General features: G+C 40.6%; 1 protein-coding gene across 1 annotated transcript in view; it reads right to left on the reverse strand.

Annotated features, from left to right (window-relative positions):
* The window catches only part of runx2b (RUNX family transcription factor 2b), a 42,731-nt gene extending 32,173 nt beyond the window's left edge, over positions 1 to 10,558 (reverse strand). Inside the window, exon 1 of the mRNA XM_062437823.1 lies at positions 10,501 to 10,558. Coding sequence (XP_062293807.1) covers positions 10,501 to 10,558 — 58 coding nt within the window. The remainder of the gene's footprint in view (positions 1 to 10,500) is intronic.
* Between the last annotated feature and the right edge of the window lie 11,536 nt (positions 10,559 to 22,094).

Consider the following 22,094-nt stretch of genomic DNA (forward strand, 5'->3'; position numbering starts at 1 on the left):
GCTCAGAGTTGCTCCAAAACACTGAGCCTGAACCCTGCAACCTTTAGCCATACAAATTAGATCCAAACCGTATAGATGTCAAAATGGCCCAGAGAAGCATCGGCTTGTGTAAATTTTGAGAGTTCTCGACATGTGACATCCGATTCTCTGCGTACTGAAGGAGTTAACGAACTAAGTTGTGTGTCATGGTTGATGCAGCTTGCTCAGAGATGGGACTTTGCCGAAAACCTTAGCCTGTAATTACACTGAGCATATTAGGCTACTGGTCAGAAATGACTCACAGTAAGGTGGGGGCTATGGGACGGGAAAGAGGATGTGTGGATGGAGTTCAATTTCATAGCTTGCAGCCTGAGATGTCCTCAAAAACAAAATCAATTCCAGTCATCTTTGGAAAAGAGGGTTTAGTGTAAGAAAACTTCTCGCAAGTTGGGGGAAAACATGATTTTACTGAAGATAAATGACTATTGTGTGATGATGTGTCTGTGTGTGTTTTCCACACACAAGTCAGAACTTTCCGGTTATTCCAGGACAGGGCCTTTTCGTGTGTTGTCTGCTCGGCCCCTGCCTGAGACCCGGATGACGCCAGCTTTATAGCGCCTAAATTGAGTCTTGAGCATTGAGAGTCATTGACTGCTGGGTCCCACAGGGGACATCAATTACGTTGTGAAATGCTGTCCTTCAAATACAATCTATTCTGTGGTGTTGCATTATGGCAAAGCTGAGAATTTGAACGTCACACACATAAAAAATCCCACTCTGGCAATGGGGTTGTTGGGATGTGGTCTCGGGCTGACAATTAAATTGTTCACTTGGAATACAGTGTCACTGTGGAAGCATGAGATTTATGGTGAATAATTTTACGAGAACTGATCATCTTAAATGTTTAAGCTGGATTTCATGGCATCATAGATCATTCTGATATGTTCTTGCGTCCTCGAAAGACTAAAAACTGTCCCCAGTAGTTGCAGAACTCATATAACAGACAATTAAAGAGGCTCTAAAGTACCCAACCTCCTCTCACTGAACTATTGTTAAAAAAAATTGAAAAATAATGTACCACAAAATAAGTGCTCTTTTAGCACAGCTCCTGCACAAAAAGGGGCAAATATTTAATGCCTTACAAACCACAAAGCATTATCACAAAGCTATTTTAATGTAAGACGCTGCATTTGACGTCTCTAAACCAACTTTCAGTTTATGTAAAGTAACTTCTACCAGTAAAGGAAACCTTAAAATCATAAAACAGGTATGGAGGGTTAAAAGCTAGAAACATTAAACCCATGTTTACATTGCAAGGGATTCTTTTTCATCAGTAATCGTCTCACACTGTGAGCCAGGTGATTGGGTAATATTTATGACAAGCCCTCAGGTGTGCTTCCCTTTCAGTCTCTCTTATGCCTATAAAATCTCTTACCCTTGGCTCAACTGCAGCACAGAAAATGTACCATTAGAACCTGATTGTACATGTGCTTTTTAAGTGTGCCTCTATACTGCCTATGTGCACAGGTCATGTGCATATGTGCGCATATGCATGTGATGTGGGTGTATATGTACAGAATGTGTGTGTAGCAGTAAAGGGGCTGGCTCTGAGACTTTGGTTAACCAGACTATAATTTGGAGGCCCAGTGAAGACTCCCAGCAGCCTCTCACTGTTTGTTTACCAGAGAGACCAACTCTACTGTTTCTGCTGCATTTGCAGGGTCCTGCAGGAAAAGGGCGTGTGTATCTGTCTGGCTCTGTGTGCACAAATGTGTGTAGGTGTAATCATGTGTATAATCTAGTATTCACGGGAAAGTGACATTTTGTAGAATAGGTGAAATGAATTTGTGTTTTTCTGTGGGCATTTAAATGGCTGTTTAGACAATACATTTCCTAAAAGTAACATGTTTGTAAGTACTTTTTTAAGATTCATTGCTACCAAGTCAGTTGAAGAACTCTGACATCCCTCTCTCTCCCTTATTTTCCTCATACATCTTTAAGCTACAGTAAATCAAGGCTACAATATACATACACCACCCTCTCTTTCCTGAGATTTCATAAATAAGAAAAGAGCTCAACTTCACAAAAAAACACCCTCGCATTAAAAAGTGTTTGTCAGCAAAAAATGACTGCTGTTTTTGTTTGTGCCGAGCGTAAATCTCCCGGGACTAAACTGCACGCTTTCTGTCCCAATTGGGCTTTTTTTTTTTTTTCTTCTTTCTTCCCCAATCCTCCTCCCAAGCAGGAATAAAAAGAAAACAATGCAATTCAAAAGACTGGAGCGCCCAGCCTGTCATTTAGCTGTAACTTTGAATTGTCTTTGCTCTGTGTGAGCTGTTTTCTTTCACACACGGAGACAGACAGACGAAATTGTTGCAGCATCCTAAAATTCTATCACAAGAGGGGAAGAAAGACAGAGGAGGAGAGGAACTTTCAAAATATCACTCTAATAAAATATTCCTGCTCCTCTGGGATCCTCCTTTGCTCATTCAGCATCAGGAGAAGTGAAGTGGAAAAGGCCTGTTATTGGTCTCAGTCCAAAAAGGAGAAAGAGAGAAAAGAGAGAGAGACCTATTTCCTTTGGGGAAAGACAGAAAATAGAATGTACAGCGCAACAGTTGACGGAAAAAACTTTTAACTGCAACAACAAAATGAACTACAGACGACTGTAAGAGGGCAGCTGTCTGTGTGAGTGACAGGATTCAGCTCTAGACTGAAAGCTTGCTCGAGCGAGGATCAGACAGTATGTATGTATACTGACTTTGATCAGACAGAGCTGCTTGTTGGAGAAGTATTTAATTGATTAAGTGTAAACTGGAGCAGTGCAGGGATCAACATAAAAAACAGCAGCTACAAGTTCTCAGAAGATGCCAGCCTCAGTCTCAGGAAAGAGCTTTGAAACAACCTGAGTTGTAACATTGGGGATTTTGCTGATTTGTAACACTGCTGTACAAGCAGAAATTGCTTGAAACTTTTGTTTTTTTTCCTTGAAAGAGTCACGCAAACTACAGGAAATTTGCAGTAAAGTTGTAATACAGAAAACCTATCAAAACCTACCCTAATACTTTATTTTACTGCCCCTATTCAGAATTTGCAAGGAGTTCATAAACACTTAATAAACGACTCATGCAGGAATAAAAATGTAGTTGTAAATACATACAAGGACATTTTTGTTAATGATTTTGCCAATGAACATAAATCATCACGGGAAGCATTTATAACGGTTACTGAATGACTGATAATATAGTTGTAATCATATAAAATATGCCTTCATATGGTATATGAATGTAAAACATTAAGTATAAATTACAGTCATTACACATATCAGTGATGTACTTATTTTAATTCTATCTATCAATATATAATTTATTTTTTATAAATACATATTTTGTTCTCTCAGTGTCAACTGAGCAAACGTCATCCACTGATAAAGACCATGAGATCTGGCTGAAAGCTCTGGGAAAAATCTAGTCAGTGACCCTTGATTTAAGAATGTTTAGTTATTTCCAAGATCACAAATGAACCTTTCAAGCCCATAAACAGTTTCAAACCTGCTTGATTGTGTGGACATGTGTATATACAACAGTATAAATGTTTTATAATGTGTGTAAGCATACACAGCATTGTTAAATACAATCATAGCTATGATATACTTTAAGTACATATGCATCATCTGTTTATACATCAGTTATGGGTGCTCACGTGAAAAGTTAAAACTGCTTAAATACATTAATTAACATTTAAAATGTCCTTATATCTGCTTAGTTACACCAGAGTGTTTTAAACTATTTATGATGTGTTTATTTACAACTTCTAAATGCTAAATAGCAAAGTTAAAGTGTTACCACATAACTTCTTAATTTTTGTTAGATCTAAACCCCAATGAACTCCACAGTTGTTTGTAAGTTCATGTCTTTCTTTTCCTCTCTGGAGGCCACTTTACAAACAAGAGCTACCATGTCTAGCTTCCCCCTTCTCCCCAGAGACTTGTCAATATCAGCTACACACGCTATTCAAAGTTCAAAGACTAGCATCCCACGACACACACCTACACACACTCTCCTGGCCCCTTTTGTGTCTCTGGGGTATATTCAATTTCAGTGTCTGTGCACACATTTGAATATGTCTTCATTCGTGTATGTGTGTGCATGCGTTTGTGCGTGTGTGCCACAGGTGGTATGATGCTGGGGACTCTGATTATTGTGGTGACCAAAGCATCGCCTCCCTGTCACATTTGTCATCACCCTTTTTCCTGAAAGCGTGGGTGGGAGGGGAAGGATGGAGGGAGGAAGTCAGGAAAGAAAGAGAGAAGAGGAGGTTGGATGATGGTAAATGGCCTCCCCCGCAGTGCCAGATGGGAGGTTGTTTTAAAGAGTCAGTCTTGAGTTGCTCTTACTGGATGCCTTATGAAATGCAAACTGATCCTCCCCTTTGTATCATATCTCTTCCTCCATCTCATTTACTCTTTTCTCTTTTTTATTCCTTTTTCACTCTAATTTTCTCACATTTTATCCCTCACTCTTACATGAAAGAAGAAACGTGCAAACCTATCTCTTCCGCACAGCCGTTCAGAGTTGTCAGACCACCATAAAAGGCTTGTGTGGGCGTTGCCGAGTGGGTGGGCACTTTTTCAGGTGTATTTGATCTGTTGTGTTCACACCTCGGCGCTGGCAGGGTGCCCGATGTGTAGGTAGGTAATTTGAGCAAATTAGGAGATGGGGTCTGTGTGTTATTAATGACACCCCACACCCTCCACTGCACGTCCACCTATTGTTCCCCTCCTCTGCACACACACCTTTCTTTTCTTCCGCTCGGAGTCCCCCGGTCCCATCTGCGCCTCTTGCTCAACACCCACCCTTAGCCCCTCTAAAGGCACAGTGTATGGTATGTACACACACACACACACACACACACACACACACACACTTACAAGGGACGGGGGCGGCAAAAAGGGGATTGGTTCCAGGTGCCAGTTTGAGTGAGAGCATTAATCAAGCAGACAGATCTTCCTGTCACAGACACCTTTTTAGTGAACATATACACACACACACACACACACACACACACACACACACACACACACACACACACACACACACACACACACACACACACACTAGTGTACATGTATACATTCTCTATTGTACAACACCTGCACAGTGGTAACTACATGACCCCGCTGCCATTGCTGTTTGCTAAACACCAAACTCCCTTTTAGAAATACAACATTTATCTACAAGTGTTTTTTAAATGCGTGTTGAGTGATAAATGACTATGACTTGAGAGAAAGTGAGCGTTGATACCAGTGTCTGAAGACACTCTGTAACAAGGTGTACTTATCCCCTCAGACAGCTCCCCTGATCTGCCGCCAAGGTATTGATCATAGTCAGACCTCAGTGGAGCTCTTTGATGTTTCTTTACTCGTCTCGTTTCACCAACTACTCAAAAATGGAGCTAAATCCTACATTTCCATGTTTACACTCCGGCACATTATGTGTCGCCGCACGTAAATAATCAGAATTGCTTAAAAAATACGGCCAACACGTCCAAACTTTGCTGCTCTTTTCATGACCTACTGGTAAGTAGGTTTATATATTTGGGAGTTTGGCCTGAGTCAGAGGGGATACCGCATTCCTTTAAGATTGAACTAACAAGAGGAAAAACCTGCCCTTTTCTCCGGCGTGGGGCAGAACAGGTAAGGCCTTGTGTAGGTGCTGCGGCCGTGCTCTCACTCACATCGTTACAGGCTGAACCCAAACATCCAGTAGGCTCGACACTCCATATTTCCCCCTTATAGAAACACGGAGTGTGGAAGCAAAGCCGCCTCAGCCGCTTTGCAAAAAAAACGTAAGGGACTGCTAAACAATGCTGTTCAGGTTACCTGTGGTTTTCTGTATCAGCTCTGCTTAAAGCCATCGTCTGACTTAAATATCTGAAATAAAATCTGAATGCTTGAATGGAAGAAAGGAAAAACAAAACACCAAACAGAAAGAGCACAGTGAAAGACGTACATATATGATTCTGGGTTATAATACTGGTGTTCTGTTTCATTAGCGTGAACCGGTTCCAAGATAGACCAATTTTCAATGTGTTAGGTAGTTACTTCCTCTCTGAGGGCTTATATCGGATAGCAGTAATACACCCAGCATGATGCAAGTGAAATGGATGAAGGGCCGCAGGATCTTGTTAAGTGTGAAAATAGCACAGCGCAGCATTAAAAGCTTCACTGGCTAACGCAATGGCATTAAGCTACCTGGTAATTATGGTGTATGCAAAAATCATAGCTATGCATAGCATGTGAGAGTTTGCAGAGCCATCCAAAAAATACACTCTAATTTGGCATTCATCTTGAGTAAACACTGCAGATGTATTAGACATTTGCATTGATTTATGAGAAAAGTGAGCTTGGTTAAAAGGAGATGTTAGCGCTCAAACCGTTGAACAGTTAGGCATCATTGCTCCTTATCTTTTTGAGAAGATTGTTTTTGAGTCTATTATAAACGCTTTAAACAGGCTGAAACCTCCAATAAGCACAGTCAACTGGCAGGTTGCCTTATCATAATAGTGTAATTAGCCCCAGAGCTACTCAATTTGAGGATAAAACAAGGGATAACACACAGTGCCGTGTGAGTATTTACACTGTATTCTCCGTTTGTTGTTGCAGTCTCCATATTACAGGAGTGAATGTAATCTCTCTCTGCTGTAAGACTCCTTTTCTCCCATGTTTCAATATCTCCTTATTGGTCAGAATACACACTTAGATTGTGCAAGAATGGGCGGTTCAGAGTCGTTTGCTGACTGATCCGAGCAAGACAACAAGTTTACCAGTTGACACTATTAAAAAAAAATCCTCGCATTAAAGATTTGTATTAATTTTCTGGAAAACAAGTCATATGCTTTATATTAAATTAACACTTATGAGCAGTTTTCTCGAATTCACTACTGTGTAACTATTCAAATAGCCTTGGAACTTAAAAAAAAAATTGAAGACAGCCCCCAGCTTTCACATATTCAACAGTGAGAAAGATGTATTTTTAGCCATTAGAATAACAGGTTATAGCATTCCCATGACACTCTAATTTAGACCTTAATAACTGCCTACAGCCTATTTAGGTCCATAATCAACCCACCATTAACTGTTACTACAGATGAGTGAAAATACAGACCAATTAATCTATCTTTGATTAAACACTGATCACATTAACATTCTGCACCTCCCTGATTACCCTCAGGAATTATGTAGACTAATGTGTACCCCTAGCACTAATAAGTCCTAATAGCTAGTGCAGCTCGCAAACACACACGCACCATTTTACTCCATCAATATGACCCTGCTGGGATTAAATAACATGTTTGCCTCAGAGGTACAATTAAGCATTGCTAAATAGAGTTCCTTTGAGCCTGGAGTTAAGGGAAGAGTCTTCGCTGCACAGTAGCAGCCAGTGAAGCGCTCAGATTTTTCCCCCTGGCTTTTTCAAATTACCTATTGATGAGTGGGCTTCACGTCTCCCTGGCTGGTAGAGGGGGGGAGGGCTGGAGGGGGGTGGAGGAGGGAGGATGTCTGGTTCACTTTTAAGATGTCTCCAAGAAGCAGGCCTGTGGTTAGATCTAAGGCAACACTTATGCAACAGAAGCTGCCTTTCTCAAATACATATACGGTTTCCCTGCAAATTATCAGAGATTTTCTTTGGGGAAAGTTTTCCGCCCAGAGTCTTCAGATATTTACCCACATCGTCCCACTTCTCTTTTGATCGTGTTGATTTGGGTCCGTCTGTGTAAGCATTTTTTTTTTCTTGTCTATGACTGCACGACTTTACTGAACGATAATTGCTCCCATGACTTAATTGTCTATATGTAATTAAGTTTGTAATAGAGAAAATAGGCACTTAAATGTTCCCTAGAGAGGCATGGTGGTTGAGTGGGTGCCACACATGTTGAAGATTATTCTGCCCTCCCCATCTGCCAGTATGAGGAGTTATAAAAAATGTATTTGAGGCAATTAAATGAAAATTGCATGATGTAAATGCCAAGACAAATTTTAATGAGACCCCTTTCTCAATTGGAATATTCGACTCAAGTCGGCTCAATTCATCGCTGGGAATGTATGCTGAGTCCTAAATTAAAAATGTCCTTAAACACAAATTTAAGGACGGGATGGAGTAATGTGGCTTTCTAACTAACAAAACAATATTTTGTAACTTGTGTTCTCAGCAAACTGGCTGACAGCGGACTAGACGATCCAGGAGAAACATAGGAGCAGGAGAACTTTAAAAAATATAAAAATAACAGAAGGAAAGACTTGAGTACAGTTACATCATGCTTTTGTCCACCAAATGGATTCAATTGTGAGGAGCTGATGAGGGAAAAGACAATTAATCCTTAGCTCTCTCTATCAAGATACACATATATAATATATTTGTCAAAATCATATTCAATTCTATTATGTATATATATATATATATATATATATATATATATATATATATATATATATATATATATATATATATATATATATATATATATATATATATATATATATATATATATATATATATATATTTCTGTCCAATTTAAGTACAATGAAAACTCAAAATAACAGTCAACTCAAAAATAACTTTAATACAAATTCAGTGACTTTTTGTTGGATTGAAATAAAATTGATTATAACACCAATCCAATTTTTGGCCACTTCTGATGGAGTATACATTTAAATCATAAATGCAACAGAAAGCACTGGTGGTCTCGCAAAATTGCACTGTGCTGCTGTCAGGGGGACTTTTTGTGGTTGCACTGACAGATTTACTAGCCAGATGTTCATAAACATAAAGGCAACATCACTGAGTCCCAGCACCATATCAATCAACAAATCTCTACATGAATCGATCAGTGATCGTCTCTCCTCTCTGTCTCCCCACCTGAACATTTACAAACATCTGCTCCTCTCTCCCTCTCCGCCTCTACCACAGCATGCTTTCAATTTCCTGCAGTGCTGCTCCTCTCCCCGTTCTCCCGCGCTCCGACCCCAGAGACACACCGACAGGTCAGGGGTTAACATGGTAATAGGTGGTGGTGATTGGTAGAAGACGTTCACTCTCTCCCGGCTTTCAGAGCGCATTAGAGCCACCCTGCTTCTGTGAGGCATGAGCCCAGAACAGCTGTGTAGACCACGGAGCGACTTCTTAAAAACATCTTTTAAACATTTGATTTGGACAGAGGAGCCGAAGCTATGGACCGGAGCGAGAGGGAGAGGGTGGGTCGGGGGGTGTGTGTGTGGATCTATTAAACCGAGCCTGTCTCTCCTTGTGTCGCACAGGAATGAAAATGTTTGTTTAAATTTGAAAATTCATCTGGTAAACCTAAAACATCATTTATTTTTCTGATTAAATTAGATTGTGTAGAGAGGCTGTCACAATACAATACACCAAACCCAAAACAGAGGCCACAAATTGGAGCATGCAAGCTGGCCTTCACAGGTAATTGAAAATCATAACGTCGACACTGCTACTGTGCAGAAGTCTTGAATCTCTGGTGCGCTTATTTCCTTTAGGTCCAAATTGGGAGCCAAGAAGCATGAAGATGTAATGGAACAAATAAAAAATAAAAACGTGAACAGTAAATTGAATTGAAAAGTGTTACTGTGCAAGTTTTTGAAAATATAAATATTTAGATGGGAAGAAAATATGTTTCAGATGGGCTTTTGTTACACATATCTACAAATTTGGAGTTCATTACATAAAAACAAAAATAATTTTATCCTTTTGGTCATTTCTATGGAATAAGTCAGAATAAGGTGATTGCAGCACTTGAATTGTGAATTTGGAATATGAAAGTCAACATGGAGTAACTTCTTGTCCAATGTGGATTCATGTCTGTCGATTAAATTCTCCTTGGAGGCTGCAGAAATCTACATTGATTAATAACAGCAGCGCCACTGAACAATTTCAGGAAGCGATTACAGATCTTCCTTGGCAAACTAATCAATACTTCTTCCCTACACACAACAGAGACACCCAGCACACACAATCCAGTAAACCCACATCTTGATTCAATGCTCAACTGTAAACTCTCTTGTGCAGCGTCTGTTTACGTTTGTCAAAAATATCACCCATGCCTTTGTTTTTGGTTCCGCAATGGCATCGCTTTGTAAATCTAAGGGTATGTTGCACAACATGTCATCTCCTTCTCTCAGAAATATTTATAAACATCACGTAGAGTAAATATTGGAATCTCTAAATGCGGAGGGGTTTTTTGTATTTGCGTACCACAAAAGCCTTGATGATAGTTGGGTCTTTCTTCCACCACAAAAAGCTTGGACCTTGATAGCAAAGGTCCTCAATGACCTCAGCTGATCCTCTCCACTCTTCTGGACCCAAAACCTTCCATCACATCCAAGATCCTTACCCCCAAACACTTTAATACCTCTATCCAACCCTCAATAACTGACCCCAAAGTCCTCCCCGTGACCCGAGCCCCTAACCCAACCCCAGACACAACGGTAACCAGCGAAGAAGTACTCACCCCAGAAGAAGTTTTGTTGACATGGTGTCACTGTGCTGAAAAGGCTGTTAGATGCCATAGCTGCCTCTGGTTGCAGCAAGCCCCACTTTTGTTCCTCTGTGGTTTCCGTGACCCTTGACACGTCCTAAACCAAGAGCACGCAGCATGTCATGAAGAAAAAAAATGGAAAAGCCATCCACAAGACATGCTTTTACGTATCAACTATTTGGATGACCACAAGTAACAACCAGGTCTGGTTTTATAGAGAAAAAAAAAATTGCAGAGGCAAATATCGCCTCTGCGGATAGATCAGATGGTGTCGGACTTGCTTGCTTGGCGAGTGTGGTTGGAACGTACTTACTCGCTTAGCGCCGTCCTTGTGACTGGTGCTGGCCCGCGACGATTAACCATTTACACTCCAGGTCGCCCTCAAACACCAACCCCGAGCCGCACGTCTGTGGTTCTGTGGTTGTTTGGGAGGCGAGCAGAGCCCTCACACAACCCAAACGGCACCAGCTTTAAAACTCGTCTCTTTCCTGCCCTCCATGTGCCGTCACTGGAGAGCCTGGGTCACATGCCCTCTGACGTCATCACGGCACAGCAGTTGAGTGGGACAGCCTACCGTTGTGGCTTTCTTCCCTCTCCTCTCCTCTCCTCTCTCTTTTTTTCCTCCCTCCTCCTTCTCTCTTACGCGTGGTTCAGCAGCGTTTCCAGGCTCTCTGGGGGATCGGGGTCTGACGCTCCCATGAGTCAGGAGGCTTCAGTGGGGGCAGCTTGTTCAACCGCCCATGCCTCCTCAGCATATGGGGAACAGCGCTCTCTCTGCTTTGGTTGCCTTCACTCTTTCATCCCCCTCCCTCTCTCTCTCAGTTCCTCTCTCTGACTCTGCTGCTCTTTCCCTCAACTCCTTTAACAGGCTGCCGTGCTGCTCCTGTCTGCCTCTGAGCAGGGAGAGCTGAGCTTGGTAAGATTTGAGGGTGTGAGTGAGGAGCGAATGGCTGGCTGGCTCACGGTGTGAGACTGGGTGTGTATATGTGTGTGGTGCGTGTGTGTCTGAGCATGGGTGTGTTTGTCTGTGTATGCACAGAAGAAGGCAGAAGGGGGAAAGAGAGACAGAAAGACTGGGTGAGAGAGTGTGAAGAGAAATAGGGAGAAAAGCGGAGGTGGTGTGAAAGTCTGCTTATTTACAGATGAGTGTCTGAAGGGCTGCTTCTGTGTCACTTCTTGCAGCCCGAATTTGTTTCCTTTTTCCTGTTTCACACTCTTTACGTTGCTGTATCACAGACAGTAGTCATGTTATCTGCGTGTGCATGTGCATGCACACATGCAAGCCTGAACTGTGCTTTAATTGGTTCTCATAGAAGCGGCAGACGGGGGCGATTCCTGTAAGAGCCTGTAAATCATGGCCACCTGTCTTCCCTCTGAAAGAGATGCCTTCTCACAGTCTCGGTAACACTTGAGGACACACGCACACACACACTATAAAACAAACACTGTACAAGACTGGCCTGCCAGTTTGTAGTGTAGTGCAGTCAGCTCATGACAATCAATGATGAATCATCACACTCCAAAATCACACACACACACACACACACACACACACACACACACACCCCCACACACATCCCGGCGCTGTGCCCCGGTTCGTCTTTGATCAGTGATCACAGGTGTTTGTTACAACAGATGAAAAACACAGACGGGGTGTTAGTACAGAAGCAGAGGAATGTGTGGAATGACGCTGGGAGTTCAGTCAGGTTCGAAAGTGTTAAAGTATCTGTTATCTTGTCACTTGCCAGTGGGTAAGTATGACTAAGCAGTAAAGAGAGGAATTGTCCTTTAAGCTCTTATGATTTGTTATTTTCAGTGGAAAATTACTATCTTTCAATCATTAAATTGCACAAGCCTGTCATACTAATTATCACTGTTTTTCAGTTGCAGCTTGTGATTTAAATAGTCAGATCACGCTGATTACAAAACACTGATGCTGTCAAGAACATCTAATTGCGTCAAGCTATACAGATACAATAGATTAGAGATTTCTGCCTACACCCTGATACAATGGAAGTGAACAGAATAATTGTCCACACTGGTGAAAAATAAGAATTGTTAAATGTAAAATTCATTTATTTGAACTACTTTCTACAATGTAAATTGCTCCTAAATTAAAGGTAACTGTGTTCCTTGGATTACTTAAATTACATTCATCTCTGATGTACTTGAGTGGCAGCATATATATCAAAGATGGATTTCTCAAAACCTTGTTGGATAAAACCAAAACCTGGTTTTGATTAAAAACTGTTGGGTTATTTGTATGAACTGACCGTTTAACTGTTGATCTATAGCAACAGCCATAAAGTATAGCGAACATTTTGTTTGGCTGAACCGTCACATTTTGGGCCCTAGATTCTGCATTTCTGAAAAAAAAATGTAAGCATTTGTCTTAAGGAACTGTAAATGTAGTAATGTTACAGTAATTCTATACTTAATGTAAACTACTTACTATTACAACTATGTAGGAGAAATTACAGCTTAAAATCCAAATGATGTTGAATCAAATGTGTAATTGTAAGTCATGGTTGCTCACACTGGCAATATGAAGAAATCTGAGATAAAAATAAAAATAATTAATACATTTAACCTAGCACAGTAACCACAAACCACGTAAAATTATCACATTTATTTTAATGTTATTTGTCTAATTGGTGCTGGTTAAATTAAACATGTTTCATTATTTAGCAATGGATTATGAAGCCTTGTTTATTTCAAATCTTAATGACCTGATTGTAGGTTTGGGTGGAAAAAGTCAATAATAATGTAAAACATGAAATACAAACAATCCACCCAATTTTATACTGCACAACAGCGATTCCACAAGTCTTAGCCACCTACCTTATTTTTGTGCAGTGAAACATTTTCCTTGGCCCGCTGCTTTATAAATATTTGCTGTCTAAAACAAGAACATGCCTCTTGAGTTACAGAATCCTTAGGGAAGGGCTGTTCAGATGCTGCTATTGGCAGCTTGCAAACACACTGTGTATCACAGAATGTACACAGTGCCTATTTCCATTCATAGATTTAATGTATCATGTCATCTGTACAGTTTACCTTCACATTAAGGATACTCAAAATCATTCAACAACAGTTCTCCTTCATAATTGTTAGACTGTACATATATATTCTGGGTAATCAGTGCAAAAGCAAAGACAGGCCTTACATGTAGGATTAGTTTGGTACTTGATACTTCAGTCTTTCAAGAATAATATCTAACACTGTGTATAAACATTTCTAAGGTTATTGCAAATGGATGCTTTGCTGTCAAAGAACTAAAGTGCAGGACAGAGTGCAGCACCGCTGCGAGTTCTGCCGAGCCCCAATAAATTACATGCAGTTTGATGGGAATATAATTTGCACATCGTGATTGAATCTAAAACATGGAATGAAAATAAAGCATAAATGTCAAACTCAAATTCACATGGCAGGAAACATAACTTCTTGGGTGGCATAACATGAGATAAACAACCTTGATGGCGAAATTCTGAACTATGAGGATGTTGTAGTCTCAGATATCGCTGCTGGATTTAAAAAAAAATTTTTTTAAGAAATGCAAAGATTGTAACTGAAAGGAACAGATAATGAACGGTAACAAAGTTTAGTTAAAGTTGGACAAATATTATTTTACTTGCCCGACTCTCGGTCAGGTCAGTGGTTCCACTCACCTTAAAAAAACCACAACAAACCCTTTTCAACACAGAAACCTTGACCACAACTGCTGCCTTTGCTTATGACCAAGTCAAAAAACTTAATTCAACTAAGCCCAGATCTAATCCAGGGTACACGCAACGTTAAAGGTTCTGGTTTTGTTTTCAAAAGAATAACGATTCCCGGCAAATAAACAGTACTCAGTTAAAAAGGTATTTATTCACTTTATTCTTTGTAAACGACTTGCCTGATTGGAAGGATTTTAGCAATTATGTTCTGAGAGGAGCGAAACAAGAGAGAGTGTGTGATGTTACCGAGTTGTTACTGATGTTCTCTGGAGTTCATATGAAAGAAAAAAGTTGAATTGGATGTAACATATCTAATCACACCGTATACGTAAGCAGGGGAAGGAGCTCTATACAGCACAACGTGGAAAAAAACCCTACCTCTCTTAGGGGATGTACCACAACATTTTTAGAGGTCCTCATTTTGCTGTAGAGACAATTTTTTAATATATGTCCTCCTTGCTGACAAAAAAAGAGAGAGCAGCTTTTATGTGAAAGTAATAATGTTAAAGACTGGAATATGATGTGGAATATAATATTTCATTCATTACTGGTTCTCCACTGGTGGCCGTATACTATACTTACTATACTTGTGTGTGTGTGTGTGTGTGTGTGTGTGTGTGCGGAGCTGAAGAGCTTGGACATACTCAGAGATCTGGCCAAGGTCTGCCCTGAGGACTGTGGTCGATGGCCCACCCTGCCAGACACTTTCTCTCCTCTACCACTCAGGACCACACACCTTCAAATGGACTCACTTTGTTATCACAAGCTCTCATAGAAACATAATAGAGGTATCATATGTTGGGACATGCTTAAAATTACACATGCTATTAACACAGTGTGTATAAGGTAGTTCTGCTGGATACACTACATGGTTTCCTCGCTTTGTCAGAGCAGATAAACTTCGAAGTGGACTGTTTTCATAGAAAATTATTTCTTGCAACAGAGTATTTCTGGAAAAATATTGGGAGAGAATGATACCTAAGATGAGTTAAAATTAACTCAGACTGAGGCTGTATGACTGTCTGTATTCGTCTCTCTGCGAATGCTAAAAATGATGTGACATAATTAGCCCAGAGCAGACATTACGCACGTGTAGGTATTACAGTATTAGAAAAGGAAGGGCTTATTAATAGCCCTTTGGCTCGTGTTGTGTACTCTTTCTGGCACGGCATCAGAACTGCCTGGCCGGGCAAACAGGCAGGTACAGTGATTCACTTTAACAGGCGACATCTGTAAAACGCCAAGGTAGTTTACACTGCGGCCAAGCCCGAATTAACATGCTTTCATTGGAAACAAACACCACTTGCAATCAGCTTCTGTTGGCCGCTGTGCCACTGGTGTGAACGTAAATATCTCCTTACAGCGCTGCTGAGGCGGCACGGTGACCTGCAGCCATAGAATAAAGCAAGAGTCATGGAGAGGTTCACTTCAACATGGTCCAAAACTCATGGAAGTGCAGAAACTTAATCTACGACACAGCGTCGCCAAGAGGATGTTGATGTTCTATGTGAATTGTTTGGTAAGGTACGGTATGGTATAATCTTAATGAAAAGTAGATATTTTTCTTTTGGAGTCCAGCAGGGATATCTACATCTTCCAGTGACTTAAGGCCCTTTCTTGTGGTGTCTGGACAGCTGTTTTTGGAGTCACAGCTTTGAGGGAAAATAAAGTCGGCCTTTAAGTAATAAGGGGAAATGTTTAATATCGAATGGCGCGCGCACAACCTAAACACACATTAAAAATAGCTCTTAGAGTTGTGATTACATAAAACTGCAAAAAGGGGAAAGTCAGATCATTGGTGGAGACTGCGATGAGGAGGCTGTGGCTGACCACTGAGAGACTGAGCCATTCCTTTTTTCCTCCATTCCTCATTTTAATCAAGGTCCTGGTCCAGGATAAACAGTGCCTACCTACACTGCAGTTCAAACAGCGAGGCCCGCTGAGACCCAAGCGATGATTTCTAAATGTTCACTGACAAGTTGGTTTAATTTGTGTGCTAAGTAGATGGAGGTGGACTTATATATATCTTTTTTACTTGGCATACATACACTCTCCTGCTATTTCTCCACCTCTGTGGAACTTTATGGTGCTTCTCTGTCTGAAACGCATACTGGTCCTCCACAAGTTTTGCTCTTTGGTTTATATATGCTATGCTGTGTTAAAGGTGAGGACAGGTCCAGCCGCGGAGACCCGAACAGGGTTAGGGTTAGCCGTTAAAACAGCGGCTTCTCCATACCAGGGACTCGCTGACCATGACTGAGGACCTCGGTGGCGATTTACTCTACCTCTTCACAGACTCTCTCTCGGCCTCTACAGCCCGTGTCCTGGGAGGTTGGTACAGTATAGTTGTGGCCACTAGAAACCCTGTTATTGTGTGGTTAGTTGTCAACAGCTGAGAGATTTTACAATAGCTGCTAGGATGAGGTCAATGAAGTTCAAGTGGCTAAACTGCTAAGTCAGCATTATAATTACATCGCACTGATGATACAACTCCACTACAAGGCTGAGAGTCACATGACGCCCCCGGTCACATGATGCCGTCACTCTAAGCAAATGTCAGTAACATAAATGACTGTGTGTCATGCATACACCGAGTGTGAGGACGAATAAGTTAACTCTGCGCTGGCCGTGACTCAAATCTGGGGGTCACGACAGCCAATCGCAACCTGAATGAGCTTATACATAAGCTGCCTATTATGTGTCTCAGAAACTCTGTTTACTTGCTGTCGAGAACAAAGTATGTCTGATAAAAGCAGACAGCTCACTGGAGAAACAAGCCATTATGAGGAGGAGTTCGGCACTGTGTCACTGACAATGGGGCAAACAAAAGGCTCTGTTGTCTTCTCGAGCCGGTGGGTTATTTTTTTTTTCTGTGGGGCTTTTGTGATAGATAATTGCCCTCCTCACATGATTTCATAATGCTGTGACTCGTCTTTCAGTCCCTGTGTAACACAATAACAAGATAAAAAAAGGGGGGATCTAAATCTGAATTTTTGACATTGTTTAGAAGTGGCCGCTTTTCTTCATTGTGGTGTATAATTTTAGAAAGATGTATGAGCAGGACGCTGACTTGAACCAGTCATAATACAGCCTGGAGCGCAGGCAGGCAGGCTAGCTCGCAGAGTTCACTGGCTGTATTGTCCTAGGATAATCATTTAAAACTGTACCATAGTTTATGGCTTTATATCTTACTGCTGTCTGCATATCAAATTTAAATCAGATGGGAGTACTCCAAGTCAACTCAGAAATATATTGAATTTAGGAAAGGAACTTCTAGCATAGTACAATTACACTAGATTTGACATTTACAGTATTTTATATTCTTAACACCAAAATAGTATAATAAAACTTTTAGGCTTTTTTGTATAAGGCTGCATAAGTGGATGTGTATCACCTCATCTTCTTTGAAGGATGAATGCTTCTGATATTTATATTTTCTCTCTCTATTTTGCACTACAGACTGCAGAAACAGCATACAAATGAGAGTCTGTGTAGCTATCCCAAGGACTGAACTGTAAACATTGTTCTTCGCACAAAGCCGTCTGCACATGTACTGTACGTGCACCAAAGTAACCCTGAGGCATTGTCTATTAGCTGTTTGGTAGGCATGCAATCTTTCTTCTGAGTCAGCAGAGATCAATCCAGCACAAGCCAGCCGAGGAATGTATTTACCTCTCATGGAAAAAAACACTTAACTTCAAACAGGGCGCACCTATCACATCCTAATGTGTGCTGGAATTTGGATAATCAAAAAACATTACTGACACACAGGCATGCATATGTTACATTATAGCTGTTTATGGTGGCACTTAAAAAACAAAAAGAAGAAAGAGAGAAAAAAAAGAAAAGAAAAAACAGTACTGCATACCACTGTGCCGGTAAAACATGCAGATTATATACTTGTAAAAAAAATTAGAAGCTTACTGTTCTTCTGGGAGTAGTATTTGAAAGCAAGAAACTCCAAAGCCCAGTACAACAGTAGTGGATGAACTATGTTGTTGTAAAATGTGGCACAGAAGAAAATCTGAGGTATTTGTATGCATACCTGAAGTAAATTTCATTAACTTTGGGGGTTTTCAGTGGTTTCCTCAGTGGTGGAACAAGTATTCCAATCCTTAATTAAAGCAGCAATGCCACAATGTAGAAATGCTTCATTTCAAGAGAAAGGACTGAATTCACAAAATTGAATGTAGTATTGTTATTTTTTTACTAGTAGTAGTAGTATTGTTATTATTAATATGTTAACTTGCATTAAGTAAATGTGCGTCAATTATTATCAGCAAAATATACTAAGAGATATATAAATTACAAGTACTGATTACAAGTATGAGTGTTATATTTAATTTTTATTATAGTGTTGGATTATATTTATTTATGTATATATTTTATTTTATTTATATATTTTATATTATTTATATTTATATATTTATTAAACCAACTACAGTTTTGTGAATGTAATTGGTCACTGAATTAAATATATGTTTAATGTAATTTACTAAAACCTGTACTGGGGTGCATTTATGTTGAAGTCTAACAATATAGGTCTACTGGTGATATTTAAATTTTATTATGATCACACTGTTGGCTTCCCAATTCTAAAACTAAAAACCCTAAAACAAAATGTTTACATTTGTCTTTCGAATGACTAAATGAATGAATCGATGAACACTTGCAACATAATATTTATTACATGTCTTTAATGTGGAAAGTTAGAGCCATTTGGGAATGAGGGTGTGCTGAACTGTGCTGTTGTGGTATCAACACATTTAAATGCAGCAGGAAAAATCATTCATGAATCCTAAATTGGCTAAAAGGCCCTAATGCATTTATAGTAGGTGATGACTCTCATCTTCTAGTAGCTGCTCTCCCAAGAGTTGAAATACAGTCTTATTTCCTTAACAATATACAGAATTAGATTTAGCTTTTTATTCCAAACAGTTCTCAACTGTTCCAAAAACTGAAAGGAGTCCTACTGCAGTTACATGAGGTTGTGTATTTGTGAATTACAATGACTGCCTTTTGTGCTCTCTAAACATTCCAGCAGCCTGCAAGATGAAATGCTGGAATCTGAGGCATGATGCTAATTTGAAGACAGAATAAATCTATAAATCTGACTTAGTCTCTCACCCGGGGATATACAGCCATGATAATTACAGGTTGACTTTACAGACATGCAGACATCTCTCATCTGTATTGCTAATAGTATAACCAGCAGGCTGCTACGTGCTTACTCAATGTCTAGCAGTAGGGGTGAGCAGAGGTAAGCTGTAACAATGATATCATTATAAAGAAGAAATTGGTTGGCTCAAATTGCATGTTGTTATGATAAAGATTTACTGCAGTTAAAAAATAATTATCTGTTTGTCGTTACGATGCCTGTCAGTTGTAGGATTGTCCATTAATTATCATTTGTGAATAAATCTGAAGTCACAAGAGAGAATAACATTTGCAGAAATGCAATGCCAGATGTTCAGTCTGTGCCATGGCATTAGCTTGCAGCCAACATTAAAAAGATATTTGTGAATACACTGCGACGCTTTGCTTGTCCCTCGTGAACAAACAAACAGGCATCCCCCTCCACTGGCAGCATGACTATCTGAGGAAGATCTAACACAAAGCATAACGGATGATCTGGGAGGACAGTGCTGCATCTGGTTGTAGTTAAGTCCTTGTTTTGCTGTGTCCTTCAGAGTTGGTGCCATAGGCCCAACTGCTCAAGCAAGTAGAGTTCATATGGACGCAAAACCAACATGTGGTGCCTGGAAGACTCCCCACAGAGGTCAGCTACAGGACTCACCGGCCCAAGAGACAATGGATCAGGACTGAGTGGATTGGATCGCTGGTAAAGGCCATGAAACGAACACTAGAGAGCCACAGAGCAGCGAGACATAAAATAGACCGGCAGCCACGTGGGAAGCTTTATTGAGCTAGAATTCTAGAGACGAGGCAAAAAGTGGGCCTGCTCAGATTTAAACTACACAGCTAAAAAATGCCTCTTTTTGCTGTTTCTCATTTTATTTCTACATGAAGTTCTGAATTTTCTCAGCTGAGTGGGTGGGCTGGACGAGTTCCACACTAGGGGCCAATCAGAACAGGTGAGTCTTCCGTCCAAACCAATCAAACCCTGTCGTTCTCTAAGACGTGAAGAATTTCTATGCGCAATGCTAACATGCCCTCTCCGCTGACGACGGGTCCGCCCTGGATTGGTTGGTCTTTCTGCCTTTCCTTCTGCATTTGTAGGAGTTCATCAGAGGCAGTTATATTGTTTTTGCATGGTCAGACTTTTCCGGGTATTTTTGCGGCCTCCTGTTTGCACACCTGGCGGAATTGTGAAAGTTTGTCTTGGGTCATGTGTGTTTACCCACCCCAGGCCCCAGAGGTGACCCCATCACGCCACTGACAGGGAGGCCAGCACTTGCGTGTGGCGATTTCCAAAGTGGCCAAGCTTGGAGATGGGCCACACTGCCTGTGCTGCCTTTCAGCAATCTGGCCCCGCTCTGGCTGCGCCTTGAGGGGAGAGGTGGGGGTGGGGGGGTTACTTGTTGGCAGGGCCCTGCAATGTTTTCAGAAGCACAGACTTCTGGCAGCGTCGCTCAATATGATGGAGAAAAATGCCTGCTGCTAATGAAAGCCAGCAGTGTCTCTCCAATTGGACGACAACCCAAAAGGCATTATGTAACTGAGATACCGTAAACATTTCAAAATTGTCTCTCAACAAATTATCAGTGTTTATTTTTTCCACATTATATCTGATATTTTTGAAACAGCTTGTAATTGAAGGAACTGTTCTGAATATAACAATCTTAGACTAAGTTTCTTTTCAAACCAAGGACATTTTGCAAGCAATCATTTTTCTATTTCATTATCAAATAGTCCTCTGGTCATGCCAAGAGGGCGAGTACCAGACATAGTTTGTAGATGTCGAGATGCTATTTTGTAAGATCTTAATTTGTACCCATAAATAATCAAAATACAAAGACTGACTTTGTGGCTTGAGGTCTGTGTTAGATGTTTTACTTAGGATGTGTAATTTAACTTCACACACTGTGACAAAATCAAGATCCTGGCTTATCAGAGATGTGCAAATGCTGCATCTGCAATAATCAGCGACTGGTGAATGCTCCTCTTTCACTCGTGTTTTGATAGTGGTGTTTTTGGCCTGAGCCCAGTGCTGCACCTACAGTATGTATTAGTCAAATATTTATCTTGTTCAGAAATACATGGCTATATTGAGATGGGAATAGGGTAAGATGATTTAATGGGCACACCAGAGGGCCTTCTTGGGTGCCAAAGTTCTGCAATTTTGGTGGTCTTCTCTCAGAGATCAGACACCCGAAGGGTCGTTTAGGAGACCGCGAGATGCCATGATTCAAGACCCACTGAGGGGACATGAAAGTGTGCAGATGATGGAAGGGGATGGATGGCAATTACTGCTCATCAAGGCAAATTTCAAAGGGTGACTAAATTGTTGAAAGTCTTGCACATGATAGATTTACAGTTTTCTCCATGGTGTCAGGGTGGGGAAGACCCATTTTATGTCTGCACAGACATCATCACTACACAACAATTATAAGCCCTTCCTCGCTAGAGGAGATTTTTCTAAGTTTAATAAAGTTAATCAAAACTTACATTTGAAATGCAAACGCATTCCAGCCTGTCCAGCGAGTACTGTTTACTGACTGCTACTCAGGCAAAGCACAGTATAACCATTTGATCCTACTGAAATAACAGAAACAAGACAAAATCTGTCTCAGTTTTTACTTGGAATTCTAAATCTTTCTCCATTTGACTTTTATGCTGCAGACCAGCATAGAAAATGTGATTTTCCAGCATATTTAATGAACCAGC

The sequence above is a fragment of the Scomber scombrus genome, chromosome 17, assembly GCF_963691925.1.
Source record: "Scomber scombrus chromosome 17, fScoSco1.1, whole genome shotgun sequence".
NCBI lineage: Eukaryota > Metazoa > Chordata > Actinopteri > Scombriformes > Scombridae > Scomber > Scomber scombrus.